The sequence below is a fragment of the Lithobates pipiens genome, unplaced genomic scaffold, assembly GCF_037356315.1.
Source record: "Lithobates pipiens isolate NorthernLeopardFrog02 unplaced genomic scaffold, aLitPip1_a1.2 Scaffold_18, whole genome shotgun sequence".
Taxonomy (NCBI): Eukaryota; Metazoa; Chordata; class Amphibia; order Anura; family Ranidae; genus Lithobates; species Lithobates pipiens.
In genome coordinates, this window is record NW_027507758.1 from 284110137 (window position 1) to 284135344 (window position 25208).

At 42.4% G+C, this 25208-nt stretch overlaps 1 protein-coding gene across 1 annotated transcript in view; it reads left to right on the forward strand.

The window, feature by feature from the left end:
* The window catches only part of FAM162B (family with sequence similarity 162 member B), a 30025-nt gene extending 8255 nt beyond the window's left edge, over positions 1–21770 (forward strand). The window contains exons 3-4 of the mRNA XM_077490299.1: positions 9343–9451; positions 20312–21770. Of these exons, the coding sequence (XP_077346425.1) occupies positions 9343–9451; positions 20312–20395 (193 nt within the window). The 3' untranslated portion in view covers positions 20396–21770. The remainder of the gene's footprint in view (positions 1–9342; positions 9452–20311) is intronic.
* The last annotated feature ends 3438 nt before the right edge of the window (positions 21771–25208 follow it).

The following is a 25208-nucleotide window of genomic DNA, read 5'->3' on the forward strand; positions in this document are numbered from 1 at the left end:
TACACAAATTCAAAATAATATAAATATGTGCATACATACAATGCCGTGAAAAAAAATATAGTCCAAAAAACAGCACGCATAAAAATATATAAAAAATATATAAAAAAATGGAAAAAAGGTTTAATGATAGAACAATAATAAAATGTCCGCTACTCAAGGCTCCCAGAACTCTCACCTTTAAACGAAGTGAATAAGCAAATCAAACAAACTCCAGGATTCTCTTATTTCATTCATAAATAATAAATAATAGCCATCAGGAAATCCAAAGGAGGGATGCAATGATACAATTCCGCCACTAGAGGGCCAGTCCCAGCTTCCAGAACAGGTGAAATGGATCTTCACTTCTATTTCACAGTGTATGGCTCAAAATAAGAGAGAGGAGGGGGAGAGAGAGAAACAGGAGACTTCCATAGTGTAGTAGTTTAAAAAACGGCAGGTAAATTTATTAAAAAGCAGTAAAGACTCTCACATTTTAATTGCAAAAACAAGCACAATCAGGAAGAGGGTATAATGACAACTTCCTCCCGCCTTACTCTACTTCCGGTTCGTCCTCTGGCCAATCCCTACGCGTTACGTCATGTGACTTCTTCATGGGGATGCCTTCTTCATCTCCTATTTAACATACAGCGCCTTGCAAACATATTCACTCCCCTTGGCATTTTTCGTGTTTTGTTGCCTTTGCATCATTTAATTTACTGAACATGCCCACAACTTTGAAGATTTTTTTTTTTATTGTGAAGCAAATAAATAAAGCAGTAAATTAAATAACAGAAAAAGTCAACGTGCATAACTATTCACCCCCTGAAGTCAATACTTTGTAAAGCCACCTTTTGTGGCTATCACAGCTCCAAGTCACTTTTCATAAGTCTCTATGAGCTTGACACATCTTACCACTGGGATTTTTGCCCATTCTTCCTTCCAAAACTGCTCCAGTTCCTTCAAGTAGGATGGTTTGAGCTTGTGAACAGCAGTCTTTAAGTCTGACCACAGATTTTCAATTGGATTGAGGTCTGGGCTTTGTCCATACCATTCTAACACAATTGCATGTTTCCCCTTAAACCACTGAAGTGTTGATTTAGCAGTGTGCTTGGAGTCATTGTCCTGCTGGAAGGTGAACCTCTGTCCTAGCCTCAAATCACACACAAGTGTGGTACAGATTTTACTCAAGAATATCCCTGTATTTAGCACCATCCATTTTTCCCTCAACTCTGAGCAGTTTTCCAGTCCCGACTGCTGAAAAACATCCCCACAGCATGATGCTGCCAATTTAAATGTTCATTTTTAGTCTCATCAGACCAGAGCACCTTCCTCCATACATTTTGGGAGTCTCCCACATGTCTTTTCGCAAACTCAAAATGTGCCATTTTGTTTTTTGCTGAAAGTAATGGCTTTCTCCTGGCCACTCTGCCATAAAGCCCAACTCTATGGAGCATACGGCTTATTGTCGTCCTATGTACAGATACTCCAGTCTCTGCTGTGGAACTCTGTAACTCCTCCAGGGTTACCTTAGGTCTCTGTGCTGCCTCTGATTAATGCCCTCCTTGCCCGGTCCATGAGCTTTGGTGTGCAGCCATCTCTTGGCAGGTTTACTGTTGTGCCATCTTCTTTCCATTGGGTTATGGTAGATTTGATGGTGCTCCTAGGGATCATCAAAGATATTTTTTTTTTTTATAATCTAACCCTGACTTATACTTCTCAACAACATTGTTCCTTACGTGTTTGGAGAGTTCTTTGGTCTTCGTGTCAGTGTTTGGTTAGTGGTGCCTCTTGCTTAGGCATTGCAGCCTCTGGGGCCTTTCAAAAAGGTGTGTGTATATGTAATGACAGTTCATGTGACACTTAGATTGCACACAGGTGGACATCATTTCACTAATTATGTGACTTCTTAAGGTAATTGGTTGTACCAGAGCTTTTTATGGGCTTCATAACAAAGGGGGTGAATACATACGCACATGCCAATTATCAGTTTTTTATTTCTGAAAAATAGTTTTATGTATATATTTTTCTAATTTTATTTCACCAACTTAGACTATTGTGTTCTGATTCATCATATATAATTCAGATTAAAAAAACACTGAACTAAGATGGCAATGTAACAAAATAGGTAAAAAGCCAAGGGAGGTGAATACTTTTGAGGCCCGGTTCACACCGCTGCGGGGGGAGATCCGGATGTGATTCGCACAGCAAATCACATCCGATCTCCGTAGCGATGCGAGTTCAGCCATACAGATAGTATGGCTGAATTCGCAGCGCTCCCGCAGCAAACTCGCACGGGACCCTTTTTTGGGTCCGCAACAGAATCGGATCGCATGGGGGTTCACACCATGCGATCCGATTCCTGTGCGAGTCGGCAGATCGCACTGCGATATGCCAACGGATCTGGGGGTGTCATTAACATAACATTGACACTCCCAGCCGTCCGCATAGGGCAGTGTGAACTGCCGGCGGGAGGTGTGCGATGCGGGTAAACGCGTTCCCGCATCGCTATAGTGTGAACCCGGCCTCAAAGGCACTGTACATCTGAATGTGATTGCTTAATTCTGAACACACCTACATCCCCAGTTATAAGAGGGTGTGCACACTCATGAAACCACATTATTTTAGTTTTTATTATTTTAGTTTTACTCAAACCCCCCCCTTAAAGATTTCAGTTTACTTTTCAATTTACATTTTTTAATTAAGATGTACAGTTTATAGGTCACATTAAAGGTGGAAAAAGTTCTCAAATGATTTATCTTTGACAAATTTTTTACAAATGCATTTACAAATTTACAAATGCAGCAATTCAGAAATTGGATGAAAGGTTTAGCACTGGGAAAACACTTTTTGAAAGATAAATAGGGCATTTTATATACAACTATATACATCAAACCAAAATGAGGGACAGATAAGGAAGAAAGAGGGACAGCGGGACATTGGGTCAAATCAGGGATAGTTGGGAGCTATGCTGACATTTTAAACAGAGGTGCGTAGACTTTTTCTATCCACTGTATATATATATATATATGGTACTATATTTATGGACCGATGACAAAATTTATGAGCACAGATTTTCTGCAGCCACTGACATGGCATACCAGATATTTAAACTCTAAATGTACACTGTCCTCTGGTCCCTGTTCTCTCTTTCTTTAGTCTGACTTTCGGCTGCAGTCCCTGTTAGGCCTCTTGAACACAGCCTTAAAGTACAGCGTATCGGTGTTCAGCTTAATACATATCTGTTGCTGTGGCGCCTGGGAGCAGCATATTTTTGCCCACAGAAAACATCATGCACCAGTAATCACCAACATCGGAGTGTACTTCTACACGTGTATGGGCCTATTTTAAAAAAAGTAATGGGTGTGATGTTTGGGAAAACATTGCAAGAGCCTGTGCATCACACTGCTGATGCAGTCACCTGAGATGCATTGCTCTGCAGGAAAAAAAAAATTGGATATGCACATTGATCACTAGGTCAACGTTGCTGCATTTACTACTTTTTTGCAAAAGGTAGAATTTCTCTTTAAACTTCAAAAAGAGTGTTAAGCCCTTAAACTGTATTTTTATGAGCTTTAAAGTATATCCCCACCACTGGTAAAACCAACTTAACACAATGAAGATAGTTTACTCCTTTGAGCTGCAATAGAGAATATATTACTAAATGTGTGAGGCTGTTCACTATTAAAGAGTTTTCACTTTGCATTTTCATTAGCTTAGTAAATACGGTAAAGCTGTGGTCAACCAAACCCATGAATTGATGACTGACACAGCTTACCCTCATTTACAAAGCTATTAGGAACATTCACTTTCCAAAGTAAACATGCTCCATTCTTTTAGTAAATTAAATCCAAAAAAGTCTTTGGCGCACAAATGAACTTTCCTTTTGTTGAAGGTGGTTGTCTATGTGACAAACTACTAGCTGTTTATATTGATGCCCTTTAGTCTATATCAATGTGCAGCTGTTTAACCACTTTGGACTCAGTGGGATAAGATGCAAAAACAACCAACAGAAGACAGTGCACCAGAGAAACTTTAGTATGGTAAAACATGAAAGTCATTTATTAAATAATAGATAAAAAAATGGTGACAAAGACATCCGATCGCTCCTGGGATCTAAAAAGCAAAAATCAGCAGATTTTTAGCAATAAATCCTCACCTATAGTCTGTGTTTGTGAAACAACAAACTGCACTGCCGCCAACCTGCTAGGGCACAGGGGGTTGATGACCACATAAAGTCCTCACCTAGAGGAGGGAGGTGACGTGGCTTGATGAAAAAGGAGCTCACAAAATGCACATAAAGGAACTGTGTTCCTAAAGTCACTCACTGTCAGTGGATGAAGGAAGAAAATGGATCGCCACCGCTCTGTGTCTGTGTGGGTGTCCTGCTCCTGGATGTGTGCCAATCCGATGGTTTGGGCTCTGAATGAGCGGTGTGGTGCATGCTGGGTAGTGGAGTTCCAATGTTGCAAAAGAGGCTGCTTAACTTGCCAATCCATTCCAAATGGTCACTCCACCATCACTACACCCAAGGGCAAGACCTTCGAAATAAAACAATTTATCACGTGCTCCATGGAGTATGTGATTTATGTTTTACACTGTACCTGTGGTCTCCTCTAAGTAGGTCGTACCATACGGGCCTTACGTGTTAGAGTGGGAGAACACACCGCCGCTTGACCAAAAAGGGCTGCATCAAACATAGCATTTCGCGTCATTTTCGTCAGTTTCATAATAGACACTTCAAAAAAATGGAGGTGTTTGCAATTGAGGCCATCCCAAAGGGGACCCTAACGGATAACGAAAGGTTTTCCCTCCTCTGTCGGAGGGAAACTTTTTGGATATACCTGATGGGTTCCCTTTCGCCGGATGGCCTCAATGAAGAAATTGATGTTCTCAACATAACCAATTGACATCTGTCATCTAGATACAATGCAATCTACTTTCTTCGATTCAAATTCTAATATTATTTAATAAATTACTTTCATGTTTTACCATACTAAAGTTTCTCTGGTGCGCTGTCTTCTGTTGGTTGTTTTTGCATTTTAGTAAATTAACCCCAATGTGTTTCAGGCCCTTGGCACTAAGAGCACATTCATATTTTTCATGATTTTAATACAATTTTTTTCAACAGAGCATTGATTTAAAAGAAAAAACAAAAGTTTACATTTTGTTGAAAAATAAACATGGCTATAGAGATTGAAATGTAGATATTTCAAGTCACAATCATCAAAAAGCAACCGAACAAACACCCCATCTACTTTCCTGCAGGCGTACATGGAATCTATATAAGAACAAGCTGTGTAGACCTAATTTTCATTAATACTTAGATAGTTATATTATCTGTGCGACAGGGCTATTGTGTACGTGACAGTTGCAGCACAGGTCTTGCCAAAAACTGACTCTTAATTCAAGATGAAAGCTTCTTCTGTCCTTCCTTTGCCAACCATTTATGTGTTCGTTCTGTTCCAATTTCAAAATCAATTATAGTTATCATTTCCACTCATTAAATAATTTAAGATGTTCTGGTGTTCAAGTCAAGCCATTTTCACGGTACTGAAACAGTTTTTAATTAGAGTTTTCTGTTTTACTTAAAAAAAAATGATATCAATAGATATAATTATTTTATCTTGTATCATATCAACTGGATACATTACACAAACATACTTAAAGTGATATTAAAGTCTTTTTTTTTTTGTTGAAAAATAACAAACATGTCATACTTACCTGCTCTATGTAGTGGTTTTGCACAGAGCAGCCCAGATCCTCTCTCTCCTCATTGGCTTACTAACTTTGATTGACAGCAGCAGGAACCAATGGCACCCGCTGCTGTGTCTCAACAAATCAGGAGGGACAGCCGATGCTCTTGTGCTATTTTTCTGGATCAAGATGGAGCTCAGGTAAGTATTAGGGGGGCTGCTGCATACAGAAGATTGTATATCCTAATGCATTGAAAGCATTAAGATAAAAATAAAACCTCCTGCCCTTAGAACCACTTAACGCTCGCTACACACTATAAGAAAATCAGAAGAAAAATTCCGCACGAGGAACGATTGTTCGATTTTCATATACTGTGTACATAACTTTCAACATCTGATTCAGACTTTCCAAATAAAAATTTCCAAAGGGACAAACGCCCACAGAGGGAAAGATATGCCGTCAATGGTTTGATGAATCTGGAAGTGCATCATCGTGTTTCACCCCTCCTCCAGGGTGTCATCAAGGACAAGAATGCATGCTGACCAGCGGCGTTTTCTGGTTGTACTGATGCCTGTTTATTCAGCCTTTGTCTAAGTGGCGCCTCAGATGCGCAATTCTTCACATTTTTTACAGTACTTCACTATGAGTCCTTTCTTTTTCTCCCCGTCCTTTGAGCTTGGTCGCTGACTCTGAAAAGTCCCTGAATACTTTTGGAAGAGGCCCCTGTATATACATCCGGTTTTACTAGATCTGATTGATCACAGCTTTTTTGACCCCAGACTGCAAAGCTGGAGATCTATGATTTCTGCTGAGTGGGTTCACAAGAGGGGAGTGTGGCACATGGCACCAGCTATTTTTTTGGAGCACATATGCACTTTATTTGGGGCACTTACTACTTTGATTATTGAAAGTATATTTTTACTATTATGTTGTAAATATCACTGCAGGGTTATATCAATTGATCCCTGTTTTTTTGTCACTTGGTCCAGTGGCGGAATTACCAGGGTCGCACCAGTCTCACTTGCAGGTGGGCCCTGGCATTCTGCCACTGTGGAAGGGGCCCCAAGATGGCAAGAAGGACAGAATGGACACTTAGTGAAGAGCCTGCCCCAGGTGCTCTTAATCTGTGAGGTGAGGAGGGGGGAGTGAGGGACACACAGGGAGCTTCTGCCACTTCTCCTTTCTGACAGGAGAGACTGTTTTTCCCCTTCGTATGCATACAATGCTAATTCCTGAGCTCCAGTCACTCGAACTTTGCCTTATCTCTCCTTCTTTCTGCAACTATTACTCACTCCCCCCCGCCCCCGGCTCTCAGCATGTTCTCTTCCCCATGTCACTTCACCTTCTTCCTCAGTCTCACTTAATCTGCTCATCTTCGCCAGTGGTCAGCACCTCTCTCTACCTTCCCTCCACAATCATGCAGTAAGTTAGCAGTGATCCTCTTGAACTTTTTTTCCTGTTAACTTTATCCTTTTTTTGTCCTATCTGCTCTACCGTCCATAAATCTGCACTATACACGCCCCTGCAGAACCCGCCCTCAGCTCTGGTCATTCCACACTCCCAAATGTCTGACACCCTTTCCACCCGAATGTATTCATCTACTATCTGTCCTGTCCCTATAATGCAGCCTTAGTGCTTTCTCTGTACTCCTTCATTTATTTATTTCAGGTACTTAATGTACTCTTACTACCTAGACCCCCACCTATTCACTCCTTTCTTATCCTTAAGGCCCCTTTTTCACAGGTTGGGCTCTGCCAGGAGTCCATCTGCTCAGTAAAGAATCTGTCCATTAATCCCCGCTGAGCAGACGGATGGCTGGTCCATGTCCACTCCACTTATGCAGAGCAGACACAGACAAAGCCTGTTCTCCTCTATCTCCTCTATGGGTGGGCAGATGTAAGTGGACCACCTGTCTGTTTATACCCAACTGCCATCCAATCCGGTCCACCAGACAGAAGGGGATCCTCATTCATCTGTTTTTAGTGGATCGGATTGGATGTCAGCAGGTGTTAACGGGCGCATTTCTGTTTAAACCTGTCACTCCATAAACGAGAATGGAGTGTCCAATTGGGTCTGCCTGAAAAACTGACATGCTGATGGGGGTCAGGGGGGCCCTTTGTGCTTTCTTGCATCAGTGCCCTGAAGGTTTTAGTTATGCCTCTGGCTTGGTTTATAGATATCCTATAAGCGCTGTATATACATATATCATCTTCTACTTTGTGAGGTTTAGCACCTTTGTAACAGCTACTATTATGTCTTTGGTATTAGGTTCACAGATTTATATTTATTTGTATATTTATTGTAGGTTTATCCTGCCAGTGCTGTTTATATATTAATTGTCTACTGGAGCACGTGGCTCTCCTCTGGGCCAGCTTGCTGGGGTTCTCCCTGGACTAGGACCCTCTCAGCATTGGGCTCTTGCTGTGTATTTTGCTCTCTGGAAAGGTTTGAGCCTGGGCAGCCGGCATTAGTTAGTTAAGGCTGTTACTAGTTACACTTAGCTATGAATAAGCACTTTTGAAAGTGTGAAATGTGTCAGTCCTGTGATCCGTTGTTTGCTGTGGCTTGTATGTTTTGGATTATTACCTCCTTTTTTTAATAAAGGCATTTGATTTTGAGTGCGGCTGTCCAGAGTCTTCCCTTCATCCAATATTGGAATGGTGTTGGAGCCAATGTGGGACAGCTGCAGCACATTGTAAGGAGATGAGTACATGTGTTTTTTCCAAATCCAAAACTTCTCCAAGAAAGCTGAAATTTAGCTAAACATATTTCTACAACTTACATCACTTACCTGCAATGAAGTATGTCCAATATTCTTCAGGCAGCTAAATCCTGGAGAAATCTTTATTTCAGGGATGCCTGTCCTCTTCCTGTCTCTGAACTTCTGATGCTTTGTGGGTTGATAGCTTTGGGTCTTCAAGCAGAAGCTTTAAAAGTTCAACTCCAGCTTGCTTCGTCACCCATTTGCTGCACTGCACTTGTATACATACTTTTTTACAGAAGTTTTAAGTCTATTCACGGTGTTCCAGATCCTCCTCTTCCTCCAGCAGTGAACAGGTCCTGAAAGCCGCAGAGAGTGGTGCTGAGTAATGACAATTTCCTTTGAGTCTAGAGTGCCCTGGGCTCTCATGAAGTTGGTTGAATAGCACTGGGTGTCATTCAATCTAAAAGACAACAACATTCAGACCCAAAAACACAGGAAGAGGGCAGATATTCCTGTATGAAGATTTCCCCAGGATCTAGGTGTCTGCACAATGTGGGACATAATTCTTAACAGGTAAGTTATGTGATAAAAGCTGTAAGAATTTTTTAATTAAACTTCATCTTTAAAAGCCAATTCTAGCTCACTCCCTCACCCATGAGTCCAGGGTGGCCAGATGATGCTCAAGGCTCACAGGAAGTGACTTCAATAGCACTGGGCATCATTCAGTCCACAAGACTGAACATCATTCAGTCCCAAAGAGGACTGACACTTGATAGCACAGTGGTAAGCCAGTAGGAGACAATGCCAAAGATAGGGTGAGTATTGAAGCAAAAGCAAAACATATAAGAATGGATGCATTTTTAGATGCAAAAGTGTGACTAGATCTTAATATTTTAGTGATAATAAACAATAAGTCAGCTGAATAAGAAAGTCTTGCCTCTGAAATACTGTCTTCTTTTGTTTAGGCTGGAAATGCTGGTTAGAGCTCAAAACAAAGCACGCATTAAAGCTTGTTACATTATGATTGCAATCACCGTCGTAGCTTGCTTTGTGGTGATTGTATCCGGCAAAAAGGTAAGAAAGCTTAAAACCAAATATGTTTCCCTAGATAACACCTATATTAGCTGCTCTACCTCACTATTTTTAAACATCACACAATCCTCCAGCAAACAAATATACATTATAGGATTTAAAAATCACTAAACACCATTAGGCTACATACATAACAACTGCTCTGTCTAAGTTGCCCTCTGTGTAAACTTTACAGATGTCAAACAAGATTGTACAATCACTCTCACACAAGTAGGGAAATACAACAGAAGCATCTTGATTTCTTTTGCATATCAGCATTTCACTCTGAAACAGCAGTGATTAATCACAAATGTAATAGAAAACGAATTATAACTTGCATTCTAACACCTATGTTTTATAGTTTATCACTGTTACAAGTTTTTATTCTAACACCTATGTTTTATAGTTTATCACTGTTAAAAAATGTTATATGCTCTAGTTTGCTAATATATCGTATAGTATATTCATTTATAAGAAAATGCATAGTGATTTTGCATACATTATTTATTAATGTTTTTCAAATATTTTATTTAAGGCCAAGAACAGGCAGATATGAAACAGTAAATCAATAGTATATAGACATTTGAATATCCAATGGTATAGCATACAACATTTGCAATCAGTAAACCAGTGTGGTAACCCGCAAAAATCCTGAAAACAACATAGAGAGTAATTCAAATCTAGGTTTATCCTTTCTGTGCATAATCTAAGAACTAAACCACACAAAAAGAGATACGGAACTGCCCATTCCCCCCTTTTTTCTATATAAGGGCAATGGCAGAATGAAAAAAGCCAGAGAAGGTAATGAGAGAGAGAGGGAGGGGGAAAAAAGGGGGGGGGAGTGAAGGGTACTGAAAGCTGAAAGGTTTACTAAACCCTCACTATTTATTTTTTTTAAAAACAAACATGTCACACTTACCTCCACTGTGTAGTTGGTTTTGCACAGAGTGGCCCCGATCCTCCTCTTCTCGAGTGCCCCATCGGAAAAGCACTCTCTTTCGGGACATCTGTGCGGGCACGCTCCAGCGCCCTGTTTCTGCGTCTATTGACACAGAAAGCAGGATTTGGCTCCGCCCCCTGGCACCCGTGTCATTGGATTTCATTCACAGCAGCAGGAGCCAATGGCTGTGCTGCTATCGATCTATCCAGTCAGGACACGAGACAACAGCCATAGCTGGTGTGCTCATCCCCAGGGTGAGAAAGACAGGGTTCAGGTAAGTAAAACGGAGGGGGGAGGGGTCTGGGGAGTTGCAGCATGAGAGAAGGTTTTTCAGCTTAATGCATAGAATGCATTAAGCTGAAAAACCACAAGGGTTTACAACCCCTTTAAGGTGATACCAAGTTTTATAATATGGATATGTAGGAAGTAGAGACTGCTAAAGAAATTATGGACCCATAAGAACTTTGCCTTCTTCAGAAAGGTCAGACACGTTCCATAGTCTCCAGGTCTTGGAGTACTTCTTCTGTTTATGCTGCGCTGTGAGTCCTCCATCTTATGGATTTCCTCCACTTTACGGAGCCAACAACTGATAGTTGGTGGTTGCTGATTTTTCCACTTATGGGGAATGCAAGTTTTGGCACCATTCAATAGGTGAAGTATTATGGATTTTTCATACTTTTTTGCCAAGATGGCCGAAACATGTAGTAAGAAAAAAGCTGGGTCGTCAGGAATCTCAAAGTCAGTGAACTCCCGGATAATCTTCCGGACCTCTCTCCAGAAGTGTTCAAGCTTAGGGCAAGATCAAAAAATATGGAGCATCATTCCCCTACCCTCCTGACATCTCCAGCTGCGGTCAGTGGTATTGGGGCAAAATTTATGTAGCATATGAGGGGTACGGTACCACCTTGCCAAAATTTTAAAGTTGTTTTCCTGGATCTTCTTGCAAATGGATGATTTTACAGAGAATCTAATAATTTTTGTTGTTCTGGTGTGATGGTGTGGTTTAGGTCTGTTTCCCACTTCTTCAAGCAGGGTAAACATGGTTGTTCGGAAGGGGTGATCGATAGGTTGTAAGTTTTGGAAAGAACTCAAGGTAGAGTTTCTTCGTCTGAGCAGTGTTCCTCAAAGGTAGTCATATTATGACCAAACTCCCTCGGGTTAGGCAAAGAATGTAAATAATGGTGTAATTGAAGGGTTCTCCAAAAAATTATTCGAAAGGGGCCTGAGTTTTCCATTAGAGAATCAATAGAAGGCCAACGGTCCTCCAACAGAAAGTGAAATGCTTGGTAGTGAGTGACCAGCTAGAAATAGCGCCCAAAATTCCTGGTCACGGAGCCCAGAAGAAAATGTGGGTTACCTAATATTGGGAATAGAGGGGAATCTCATGTGGATAGGGAGGCCTGTGTAAAGAGGTGTGAGTTTATGCGAATTGTAGTTCCTAATACAGGATGTTTTTTTAAGGCTTCGTAGCACCACGGGATACCTTGCAATAGTAAGTCAGTTTGCGCTTGCTCAATCTGCGCCCAAAGCTTGGCATCATAATGCCAGTATACATTATTTTTAATTTTAATACTACAAACTACTATTTCAATCATTGCTTTTCATTTTTGGGGTCAAGTCACTATGAAATAGTACATATTAATATTTACTGTGTAGGTGTTCCCAGCCAGCAAATGGAGCTTTCTAGCCTTTGTTTATGAGGCTAAACGTAAAGGCTGAGTTCACCTTCACATACAGGCATACTAACGTACCTGTACGTTGCCCTTTAAGACGTGGCTTGTGAGCGTGCGCGCCCGCCGCAAGCTCCGGGAGTGTTATCGCAGGTCCTGAGGACTCGATGAATGGGGAAATGCTGATGTAAACTAGCATTTCCCCATTCTGCCTAGTGACACTGACACTGTTCACAGCTTCCTGTAATCTGGAGCGGTGATCAGTGTCGTGGTACACATAGCCTATCCCCCCCCCCCCCCCCACAGTTAGAATCATTCCCTAAGACACACTTAACCCCTACAGCAACCCTCCTGGTTAACCCCTTCACTGCCAGTCACATTTACACAGTAATCAATGCATTTTTAATCGCACTGATCACTGTATAAATGTGAATGGTCCCAAAATAGCCCCAAAAGTGTCGGATCTGTCTGCCAAAATGTCTCAGTCACGATAAAAATTCGCTGATTGCCGCCATTACTAGTAAAAAAAATTATTAACCAATTGCAGCCCGCCGGCTGTCATATGACAGCCAGGCGACGCGGCTCTCATTCTGGAAAGGCGTCATATGACGGCCCTCCATTTAAACAAGGAATGCGCGTGTATCCCTGTTCCTCGGTGGCGGCGTGTCACGGAGACACCGCTCACCATCGAGGGGGTGAACAGCCATTGGGCATGGCTGTTTACCACATGATCGGCCGTGATGAAGTCACAGCTGATCACAGGTGGTACCGCCCCACTTTGCATGGCGGTCTCGAGCGTGCTGCATGTGCACGTCGGTGGCAACGTGTTCCCGAGAACACTGCTTGTCACCTCATGGTAAGCAGCTATTGGCCAGAGGCTGTTTACCATGTGATCGGCTGTGATCCTTTCACAGCCGATCACTAGATGTCAACAAACTGCGATAACGAGATTTAACCGAGTTCTCCTCCTCACACACCGATCGTGTGTGAGGAGGAGATTGCAGTAAAATCACGTTACTGCTTACAGTGCACACCAATCACACACTGATTGCCCCCCCAATAAAGAGGACCTGTCACCACCCATCAAAGTGCCTGTCACAGTCCATCAGAGTACCTGAGTACCTGTCACAGTTCATCTGCGTATCCGAGTACCTGTCAAGTCCATATGATAACCTGAGTACCTGTCACAGCCCATATGAGTACCCGAGTACCGGAGTACCTGTCACCGCCCTTCAGAGTACTTGAATACCAGTCACCAGCCCATCAGAGTACCCAAGTACCTATCTGTAGCCCATCAGAGTACCTGTCACCAGGCCATCAGAGTACCCGAGTACCTGTCACCAGGCCATCAGAGTACCCGAGTACCTGTCACCAGGCCATCAGAGTACCCGAGTACCTGTCACCAGCCCATCAGAGTACCCGAGTACCTGTCCCCAGCCCATCAGAGTAACCGAGTTCCTGTCACCAGCCCATCAGAGTACCCAAGTACCTGTCTGCAGCTCATCAAGTTACCCGAATACCTGTCTCCAGCCCATCAGAGTACCCGAGTTTCTATTTGCAGCCCATGCCTCATAGAATATACATTGGGGTGTTTGCTTTCCAAAATGGGGTAATTTTGTGGGAAATTCCACTGCCCGGGTGCTCAAGGACCTTCAAAAGTGTAATAGGTAGGAATGAAATGAGGTGTGTAATTTATGCTCCTAGAACGCCTGAAGGTACTACTTCAATGTTGGACCTCTGTATATGGCCAGGCTGTGTAAAAGTCTCACACATGTGGTATCGCCATACTCGGGAAGAGTAGCAGAATGTATTTTGGGGTGTAATTTTTGGTATATACATGCTATGTGTTAGAAATATCTTATACAAATTTGTGTAAAAAAAATGCTTTTTAATTTTTTTCCATATTTTCCAAAAACTTCTGGAAAAAAATTAACCATTCAAATGACTCATTATGCCTCACAAATTATATATTGGGGTGTTTGCTGTCCAAAATGGGGTCATTTTGTGGGCAATTCCATGGTCCTGGTGCTCCAGGGCCTTCAAAAGTGTAATTATTTAAAGTGTAATTTATGCTCGTAGAAGGCCTGAAGGTACTACTTCAATGTTAGGCCTTTGTATGTGGTCAGGCTGTGTAAACGTCTCACACATGTGGTATTGCCATACTCAGGAACAGTAGCAGAATCATGCTACTTACTTAATACCTTGGGATGTCTACTTTCTAAAAAGGGGTTATTTGGGGGGTATTTGTACTTTCTTGACTTGTTAGGCCGCGTACACACGCGGGGACTGTTCGCCCAACTTTGTCCGTCAAACAGTTTCAGCGGACAGTCCGCTCAAAATTAGCATGGACGGACTTGCCCACACACGACGAACGAAGAGTCCGCTGAAACCGTGCGCGATGACGTGAACGGCAGGTACGACGGGACTAGAAAACGACATCCTATACACTGCAATGCAAACTTCGGCGTGTAAATCCTTTCTGAGCATGCGCGGAACTTAGTTTGACGAACAAGCCTACACACGAGGGGACTGTTCGCTGAAACAAAGTTTCAGCGGACAGTTTTTCGGAATTTCCGAAAAACTTTGTTCAGCAGACTGTCCGCTGAAACTGTCCGCTGAAAGCCCACACACGAGCGGACTGTCCGCCGAAACACTGTTCAGCGGACAAAGTTGAGCGAACAGTCCCCGCGTGTGTACGCGGCCTCAGTGTCTCAAGAAATGAGATTCACCTGATGTACTGAAGGACTGATTAGATGTGAGCAATTTTCAGTGATTGGCACCATAGATTGTAGACTCTATAACTTCCACAAAGACCAAATAATATACACTAATTTAGGTTATTTTTAACCAAAGATATGTAGCAGTATAAATTTTGGCCAAAATTTATGGAAAAAAATTACTAATTAGCAAAATTTTATGACAGAAACAAAGAAAAAGGCATTTTTTTCACTAAATTTACGGACTTTTTTTTTTTTTTGTAATTGTTTATTTTAAATTTTCAACATCATACAGAAGAAAAAAAAAAACAAGGCATACAAACTCTAAACATATAGAGGCATAGCGATGTGATTAAAGTAGTGATCTTCTACCGTATCTTTAAGGGGGGTTATAGACAGAAACTGTAAACAGACTATGTAACTTCAAAGAGAGCTGTAAGGAGAAAAAAAAAAATAGATTTCAGACCTTCTCTCGGGGACATGTATGTATCCAGGTTTAACTAAATAGGAGCAATCCCATCAGAGCGATATGTAGACTCATCCCATGTTGATCAAATTTTAGAAAATTTCTGCATCTTACCCTCCACTACGGCCGTCAAGTGTTCCATTCTGCGTATGTCAGCTACAGTGGTGATCAATTGCGGAAGTGTAGGTGGAGAGGTGGACAACCATAACCTGGGTATGACCCTTTTAGCAGCCAATAAGATGAAGGACAACAATCTGCGCAAGGCCTTAGAAATACCAGAGAAAGGGAGGCCTAGCAGATAATGCATGGGCGTCAGGGGAATAGGAGTGCCAGCCAGTGTTTCTAACAGATTTTGGACTTGGAGCCAGAACTGGTGGACTAGGGGGAAGTCCCAAAAAATATGGTAGTGAGAGCCGACTTCCCCACCACATCGCCAGCATTGCTTCGAAATTAACCTGTTACGGGCATGTAGAATATCTGGAGTCCTATACCAGTGCATTAGAACTTTGTATGCTGTTTCCTTGTGGGTCACACATCGAGATATTCTGGAAGTGTGCTCCCATATGTTCCCCCAGTCCACCAGGGAAATATCGTGTTGTAGAATCTGAGACCATTTCCTCATGTAGTGGTGGGTGTTCACCGTCATAGGTATGGCGTCATGTAATATCGTGTAAATAGTAGAGATCAGTCTGGGTTCGTAAGGACCCTTAGCACATAGGCTCTCAAAGTCTGTGGGTTTGTCCAGAGTCAGAGAAGGGGACCTGATAGAGAAAAAGTGTCTGATCTGCAAGTATGAATGTAGAAGCCTTTGGGGGATCTGGTGTTGCTTTTGCAAGGTGGGAAAAGTCAATAAATGGCGTGTCGCCGGGTTAACAAAGTGTCGGAGTTGAAAGAGTCCCGCTTGGGTCCATGGTAGCATACGATCATAGGACAGGCTATCTGGGATGTCTGAGTTAAATAGGATATTTAAAAGCGGTGGACACGGTGAGGATAGGGAAAAGCGGTCATTGCACCTTTTCCAGATATTCAACGTGAACAACATGGGAGCTAGGCATATGCGCCGTAATTGGGGCATATGAAGGGCAGTAGAAGGCCAAAGCATATAGCAAGGATGTACCGGGGCTGTAACACTCATTTCTATTTCTGACCATCTATTTGGGGCCTTCCGGGAGGTCCAGGAGGTAAGAACTCTCAGGTGTGTGGCATAATAGTATTTAATGAAATCTGGGCCTCCGAGCCCCCCCCTATTCCTCCGAGCCAGGACCACTGTCCCCGCTAACCTGTGGGAAGCGTTATTCCAAATAAAACGGAGGCTTCTCTTTTGAAGGGATTTCAACTGTGACATAGGGATAGCCACAGGTAAAGTTTCAAACAAATATAATAACTTAGGGAGGATAGACATTTTAAGGACATTGATTCGGCCCAACAGGGATAGGGGGAGAGATGTCCAGTATGTCAGCAAGCAATTAATTTCCGAGAACATGGGGGGGAAATTGGCCTTATATAAAGTATCATAGGAAGCAGTAATGCGAACCCCCAGGTATTTAAGTGAGTGAGGACACCAGTGGTAATTATACTTACTTTGGAGCGAAGATAAGAGGGACGGGGTTATGTCTACAGGTAATGCTTCGGTTTTAGTATCATTAATTTTGAAACCCGAGAGGCTACCAAAAGTGGATAGTAGGTGGTGAAGGTGTGGTAGGGATGTGTGCGGGTGGGTGAGAGTTAGGAGGACATCATCCGCGAATAAGGATATTTTATATTCTGCGTTGCAGAGGCAAACTCCTTTAATATCTGAACATTCCCGTATAGCCGCAGCTAGGGGTTCCAGACTGAGGATAAAGAGCAATGGCGATAGAGGGCAACCCTGTCTCGTACCATTGCTAAGGGAAAACGGACGGGACAGATGGGAGGAGAGTTGTACCTGGGAGGTGGGCTTTGAGTATAGGGCTTGGACTTTTTTTTAATTAGAGCAGAACAAATAAAAAAAAACACTAGTGATTAAATACCACCAAAAGAAAGCTCTATTTGTGGGGAAAAAAGGACGTCAATTTTTTTTGGAAGCCACGTCTCACGACCGTGCAATTGTCAGTTATAGCAACGCAGTGCCGAATCACAAAAAGTGCTCTGGTCTTTTGCCAGCCAAATGGTCTGGGGCTGAAGTGGATAAACTAGAATTACTTTGGCTATGTGACGCATGCATTGGAAAATATATCAGCTTGATGCATATTTTTTACTGACATACCTTATGTAACTAACCAGCTAGACATACCAAATTATTTGTATATGTACTGTATGTATCTAATTCTTGTATAATTAATTGATATATTTTTTTTTAATTTATGTATAATGCCTCATTTAAAGTCCCATGGGCAACTATTTTGTTTTTATGTATGATTTCATAATAAATAAAAGCCTTTTCTAAAGTCTTTTCTGCACAAGCCACACCAATGTGCTTATCCCTCACCTAGTCCATGGCAGCCTTAAATCTGCACCTCTCAGTTCAAAATAAAAAAAAAACATGCATTCTGAGCCCATCACTTCCTGTAGCATCATGTAACAATGCAGGACACTTCATATGCCATCATGCACTGCTTTACTGCATCACAGAAAAGGGTATGCTTATCACACTGGACCATACCTCCCTCATCACTATTCCATCTCTTTTTTTCCTCCTACTTTCCTTCTTCTTCCTTTAAGGTGGCCATACACTTGTACAATCTCTTTTAGCTCTATCATCAGCTATATAGTGCAAGAGCCTGCCTGATTTGATACAAATTGAATAGATTGTTAAGGTGGGTCCTCCTATTCTATCATTTTGGTAAATCTAAAGAAAATGTTACAGAGATTATATACAAGTACATGGGTGAGAGTGGATGGAGACACTCAGCTGTCATTGTTCTTGTGTAAACACACCAATTTCTCTTTCAGGCCCCACTCACACATAAGCATAGTGGAAGAGCACTTTTTCGGCGCATTTTTCCTATGTCATACAAAGGGCAGCCCATTTATTTCAATGGACTGTCTTCGCACAACAAATGTGGCAAAGTAGCTCATGAGACATTTTGGCGGTATGTAATTTTTTTCCGGTGCATTTTGCTGAATTTGTTGCATGTTTTTTCACAAAATGTGTGTTTGTTTCCATTTTTGGGTTACCATTAACAATTAATGACACAAAGTGCAACTTTTAGGTGTATAAAGGTGGCCAACCATACCATACAAACTGATTGTACAATTTCTACACAATCTCCTTTAGGTTTACTATATAATAGGAGGACACACCTATCTATTTAATCATTCTGTACCCAGTCAGACAGGCTCTTGCAGGCTTACAGGCTCTTGCACTACATAGTTGATGGTAAATCTAAAGGTGTTTGTACATTTAGATTGTATCATGTATGGTGAGCTTACATACTTCCAGGGGCACACTTCTCCTGTTTTCAACATTACAGTCCTGTTCCACATATGCTGTTATGTGATCGCTCAGCTCATGCATACTCTCCCAAATGAATTATCTATGCAAGATGAAGGCAACATACAAATGATCAATACAGGAAAGCCCTGGCTTTTTATAGAGGGAGAACAGTGCTCACTGACATGACCTATATTAAAAAAACATGAAACTGCAGAGATGGACGGGAGCAATCTTCTGGAGGGGGGGGGGGGCAGGTGCAGGGTGTGTTTTAATGAAGTCAGCTGCTGAACTACTTCCTAACAGTTTTTACATCTTAAGGGTCAAAAGTGTGTAGTCCTAGGAAATAACCCCCCCCCTGTCACCCCCCCCCCCCCCCCAAAGGAGAATTGTACAAAAAAAATGATTAGTTAAACCGACAAGTGCTTTTTTTCAACTACTATTCCTTTACTGTATATTGACTTTTGGGTCTAAATTAAAGGTTTAGCACATGTAAACAATTTTTGAAAGATAAATAGTTAATTTTTATATACATCTATATAGATCAGATCAAAATGAGGGACAAATGAGGGTTGCTAAAGAACATCAATTTACTATAAGTTCTACTTTAACCACTTAAGGACCACCTCACGCCGATATATGTCGGCAGAATGGCACGGCTGGAAACAAGCACGTACAGGTACACGTCAGCGCACTCGCGACCCGGTCCTTAGCTCCATGACCGTGGCCGCGGGACCCGCAGACCCAATCGCCGCCGGTGTCCTGCGATCGGGTCACAGACCTGAAGAACGGGGAGAGGTAAGTGTAAACAAACCTCTCCTCGTGCTTCCTAGTGAGCCTGTCACTGATCGTCTGTCATAGGGAAAGACGATCAGTGACATCACACGCCAAGCCACGCCCCCTACAGTAAAAAAACACACACGCACTTAACTCCTACACTGCCCCCTAGTGGTTAAACCCTTTACTGCCAGTGACATTTTTACAGTAATCAGTGCATTTTTAATTGCACTGATCGCTGTATTAATGCCAATGGTCCCAAAAATGTGTCAAAATTGTCCGACGTGTCTGCCATAATGTCGCAATAAAAATCGCTAATCGCCGCCATTACTAGTAAAAAAAATGATTAATAAAAATGCCAGAAAACTATCCCCTATTTTGTAGACGCTATAACTTTTGTGCAAACCAATCAATAAATGCAATTTTTTTTTACCAAAATGTAGAATACGCATCGGCCTAAACTGAGGAAAAAAAAGTTTTTATATATTTTTGGGGGATATTTATTATAGCAAAAAGTTAAAAATATTGAACTTTTTTCAAAATTGTCACTCTATTTTTGTTTATAGCTCAAAAATTAAAAACTGCAGAGGTGATCAACAACCACCAAAAGAAATCTCTATTTGTGGGGGAAAAAAGACGCCAATTTTGTTTGGAAGGCACGTCGCATGACCACGCAATTGTCAGTTAAAGCAACGCAGTGCCGAAACGCAAAAAGGGGCTTGGTTTTTATGCTGCATATTGGTCCGGGGCTTAAGTGGTTAAACACCCGGTTAATGTATACCTTCTAGCCACCTGAACAAATCGGCAGATCAGAAAATGCAGAGAAAATTCCTAATTCTGAAATATTAACGTATTATTTATGTGTGTTATATGTTTTTCAGGCTGCCGCACGTCACGAGTCACTAACAAGTCTGAACTTAGCAAAGAAAGAAAGGTGGTGTAGAGAAGGAGAAAGGAAGCAATGAACCCATTCAGCAGATTCAAATAAATGGATACATTACATGGACAATTATACTTTCATCTTAAGCTCCTTTGTTTCCACACACTGATAGTTTTCCTGCTTTCATTGTTTCCACTGTCTGTTTTTTTTTCAGTCAAGCATTTAGGTTTTCAGAATTGGTGACTATAAGAACCATGACGTGTTCTGTTTTTTGAGTTACAGGCAATCATTTCTTTGTTTAATTCCCGGGTGCTGAACTTGGGCACTGAGGACCCTAGCAGCCAGTAGTTGGAACATCGATAGCTGTAATAGCAATGATATCTAAGCCCCTGTACACACGGTCGGAGATTTCCACAACCAAATCCGTCGGATTTTGCCCGTCGGATTTTGTCCGTCGGATCTTGTCCGAAACTGTTGCATACACACGGTCGGACAAAGTTGGCAAAAAAAAAAAACAATCTTTCAGAACGTGATGACGTAATTTCGTTACGATGGGACTACATTCAGGCTAGTAGCCAATAGCTTTGATGTAGAAATTTGATCTGAGCATGCGTGGCACTTGGTCCGATCAAAATTCTCTACACATGATCAAAGTATGTCCGATCGGCCCAGTTGGTCGGGAAATATTTCCAACATGTTGGAAAATTCGGTCCGATGGATATTCCGACGGAATCAGTCCGATGCATACCACACACAGTCGGATTATCCGACGACACGGTCCGATAGTGTACAAGGGCTAACAGTCTCATGTAACATGTCTCCATTCACACTTGTAGCATGTCCTCACAGTTTCTGACCATCGCTTGCAGTATTTCAACACTAGTCTGGTTTCTACCTTTATAGGAGATTTAAGGGCTCATTCATATGAGCTTTGTTCTCTAAAGAGCGATCCATTTAGGTTGCTCTTCAGAAAGCATTTGACAAGCGGCAAGAAAGCGTAATATCACTTCTCCACCGACTGCTTTAACCCTTTTATCATCAAACTATTCACTTGAAATGGCAAAATGGCTCTATTCACTTGAAATGGCAAAAGGGGTAATATTTCTGCCAGGGCCACAAAGCAAAGCATTGTAGCTGCTACATGTGTACACCCGGCCACTACCAATGCAGCTAAAGAGGTGACAGTTGGGGGAGGTAAAAGAGAGGCTCAATAATGGGGTTTTAATGACCCTTAACTTATGGTGTGGACAAGCCCTTAGGGAGAAAATAATTACATATGCTAAAGACACGAAAAGCTCTTTCTATAGACACTTCAATTTATGTACCATCTACAGTATTTTTATATAGTCATGTCATTGTACCCTTGTACAGCTGTATTTACTGCATACGTTATATCTTGCTTACGCTCTGCCCATTTAAAGTTGATTTAAATCTTTTACATAAACATTTTGAATAAAGGGCCCCCCAGGAGCTTTATTAATATTATTATTATACTGTACAGGATTTATATAGCGCCAACAGTTTGTGCAGCACTTTACAATGTAGGGCTTTATACCACAATGTACTCGTATGCACAGCATATTAGCACATTATGGCAGACTTACCTGCCAAATGATCATCCCTAGCAGTGTAATTTCAGTGATCCTGTCAATCACAAGCACTTTCGTCCTCTCCCAGCAATGGGTGGCTGGTGCGCAATTTTTTTTTGGAGGGGTGCATAATATTAAACAAATTTGTGCACAAGTTCTAAAAATAGGCTGCAGGGGAAAAAAGACTGACAGATTATTACGGAATGTTGGCGACAGAGGAATCGGTGCACAAGGACAAAAACGAGGATCTATCCCGTACCCGTGCTGCTGAGGGTAAGCAAATATAAAATTCTGACGCTGCGCAGAATCAGTACAATCAGAAAATGCTGCAGCTCAGTTTAAAGGGTGAGTCCACCCAGAACTGGTATTGCAGTGTTTTGTGGATGCTGGAGAGATAAATCACCTGCCAGTTTCTTCTTGTCTCCGGGGTGCTACTAGTTATATCTCGGATTTCCCAGATCTACAATCTGCTGTGCCCATTATGAGGAGTTCACACAATCCCTGTGCTGAGTTATTAGGTCTGTACACCTTCTGTGTCCACTATGAGGGGTTTCCACCAACCCTGTGCTGAGTTCCTGGGTCTGTACACCTGCAATGCCCATTGTGAGAGGTTCCCACAATCCCTGTGCTGAGTTCATGGGTCTGTACCCCCTGCTGTGCCCATTATGAGTGGTTCCGACCATATAAAACAAAGATAATTCCATAGCTCAACTCACCAACCAGTCTGCTGACCAACCAAATTAACCTGTCTAACCGTCTGTTAAAAGCAGGGGTTTAGTTAGCACACATTTGCAAATGCATGTGAAAGCTGCAAGGCCTCGTCACGGCACCCTGCGTTACTTGCAGTCTTAACACTACAAATGTATAAGTGTCTCCACAGTGGAAGAACATGCATGGAATGGATAGATGTGGGACAGGTGCCTGAAGACTGCCCAAGCCCCCTTAAAGGAACAGGAGCACCCTGGACACCCAGCAAGAGCACAATGGCTGTACAAACAGTAACAGAAAACTGGCCACTGCCCACACCCATAACTGGCCTTCACGGTGAGGAGCCCATGGAGGGCATATACATATAAAACAAAGACAATTCCATAGCTCAACTCACCAACCAGTCTGCTGACCAACCAAATTAACCTGTCTAGCCGTCTGTTAAAAGCAGGGGTTCCCACCATCCCTGTGCTGAGTTCCTGGGTCTGTACCCCTGATGTGTTCATTGTTAAGGCTTTCCACTATCCCTGTGCTGAGTTTCCAGGTCTGTAACCCTGCTGTGCCCATTATTAAGGGTTCCCATCATCCCTGCACTGAGTTGATGACGGTCGCGCATGATGGCGGTCACGCCAACGGGAAAGGGAGTGCCTAGGGCACAAGAGGCCGATGTATAGATTAGGCACGCCCATCAAGGGAGGGAATGAGCAATTCCAGGCGATTTCCAGCAAAGGCCAATGGGTGAGCTGACATTCAGTTGAATGCACCCCTTGGTGTCCATACAGCCAACAGCGGCACATAAGCCAAATGGAACCAACGGGGCCCAAGGCGCCACAACAACACCAAAGGGGAGCCGAGAGCAGCAGTGGGGAATAGGAGGGCCCCAGAGAGGGGGAGACATTTTAAGGAATGGGGTGAAAATCAAGTGGGAATCCCACCAAAGAAAGCCTGGGGATCCTTGCCACCAACTGTCACCACATCCAAAGGCCATGTCATATAACCAAACACCCAGATAACAATGGCAAAAATATACAAAAAAAAAAATGAAAAAGGAACCCAGATAACACAAAAGTAAATAAAATTAAAAAATAATTAAAATATTTGTAACCTCAAATATAAAGGTAAATAGTTTGTACAAAAACAAGAATAAACTAAAGATAGATTTATCGTTGCAGACCAGATCGTGAATCTAAGACAATGAACTCAGGGAGAGGAAACAAGGAAGGAGAAAATAATAAATCTTAAGGGTGCTAAAATTGGAACAAGAACTCAGTCTGCAAACAATATGCATACAATTACAAAAAAAACTTAAAACTGATATACTCATTTAAACCTGGAAACTTAGTTGCGTCCAAATTATGAATCCATCTCGTTTCCATCTCGTTTCTAATTTGAGCAAAGTGTTATCAATTCCGCCACCCCTAGCATGTAAGTGAACCCAACCCAAACCCAAACCCAAAACCAGGCTTGGGCAATCCATCAAGGCCAGTGGCTTGCAAAAAGCAAAGCTCATGATCCGCTTCTCAACAAGTTTCCTTGGAAGAGGTCTGACTTCTCCTGCTGTTACTTGCCACTGCTGAAGAATTTTCAAACACGGGGCAACATAAGCCGGGAGCTTATCATGCTTGGTTCTCAGGCTTTTCACTGGCCCACCATTTTTCCAGTCTCGCAGAAAGGGCCTAAACCAGGACTGGAAAATACCAACCCACCCAGGCGGTCTCTCTGCCAACATGTTACCGAGATTATACTTCACAAACATCAGAGATAAAAAGACTACAGGGTTGAACATCCCTAGACTGCCCTCCCGTCTAGGAAGGTAAGTTACATCCCTTTTGACGAGGTTTATTCTGTTTCCCCATAACAGCTGGAAGAAACTATAGACCCTGGTATAGAGAGAAACTGGCAGAACACAAAAACTGACATACAGATAAATCTGAATCAGGTAAGTCTTGATCAGATCAACCTTTTCCCTCATGGAAAGCCAACCTTTCCAGCTTGCCACATTGGCATCAGCATTCCCCAGCCTGTTTGCCCAATTTGCATGGCCATAGTCACCTGGGCCAAATTCAATTCCTAAAACTTAAATTTTTTGTTGGGGCTCTGGGAAGTCATCCGGGAGAACAAAGCTCTAACCTTCCATGCCCATCCAGAAAGCTTCACACTTGTCTTGGTTGACCTTTGAACCCGATGCCTCTGTGTACTGCCTTATCACTTAGACCATCTCCTGCGCCTCCCCAGAGACAAAAACAGAATATCATCATCATAGGCCATAATCTTCTACTGAGGCTCACCAGCGATGCCCAAAGGCAACCCACGCAATGGTCCACTCTCACACAATGGGACACCCCTGATGCACACATGAGCCGACCACAAAGGGCGGCCCAACCCAACCATTAACAAGAGGAAAGCTTTCAGCCCCTTTGTACAAAATCTTGAGACAATCAATGAAACCCCCCTCCAGGCCATATTTGCCAAGAAGGAGCCATAAGTACTCATGATCAACTCGATCAAAGGCCTCAGTCTGATCCAATGTCAGCAAAAATTTACCCCAACCAGCAGCTCTACAATGCTCCAAGGCCTCCCAGACAGCTAAGACCGCTGAGA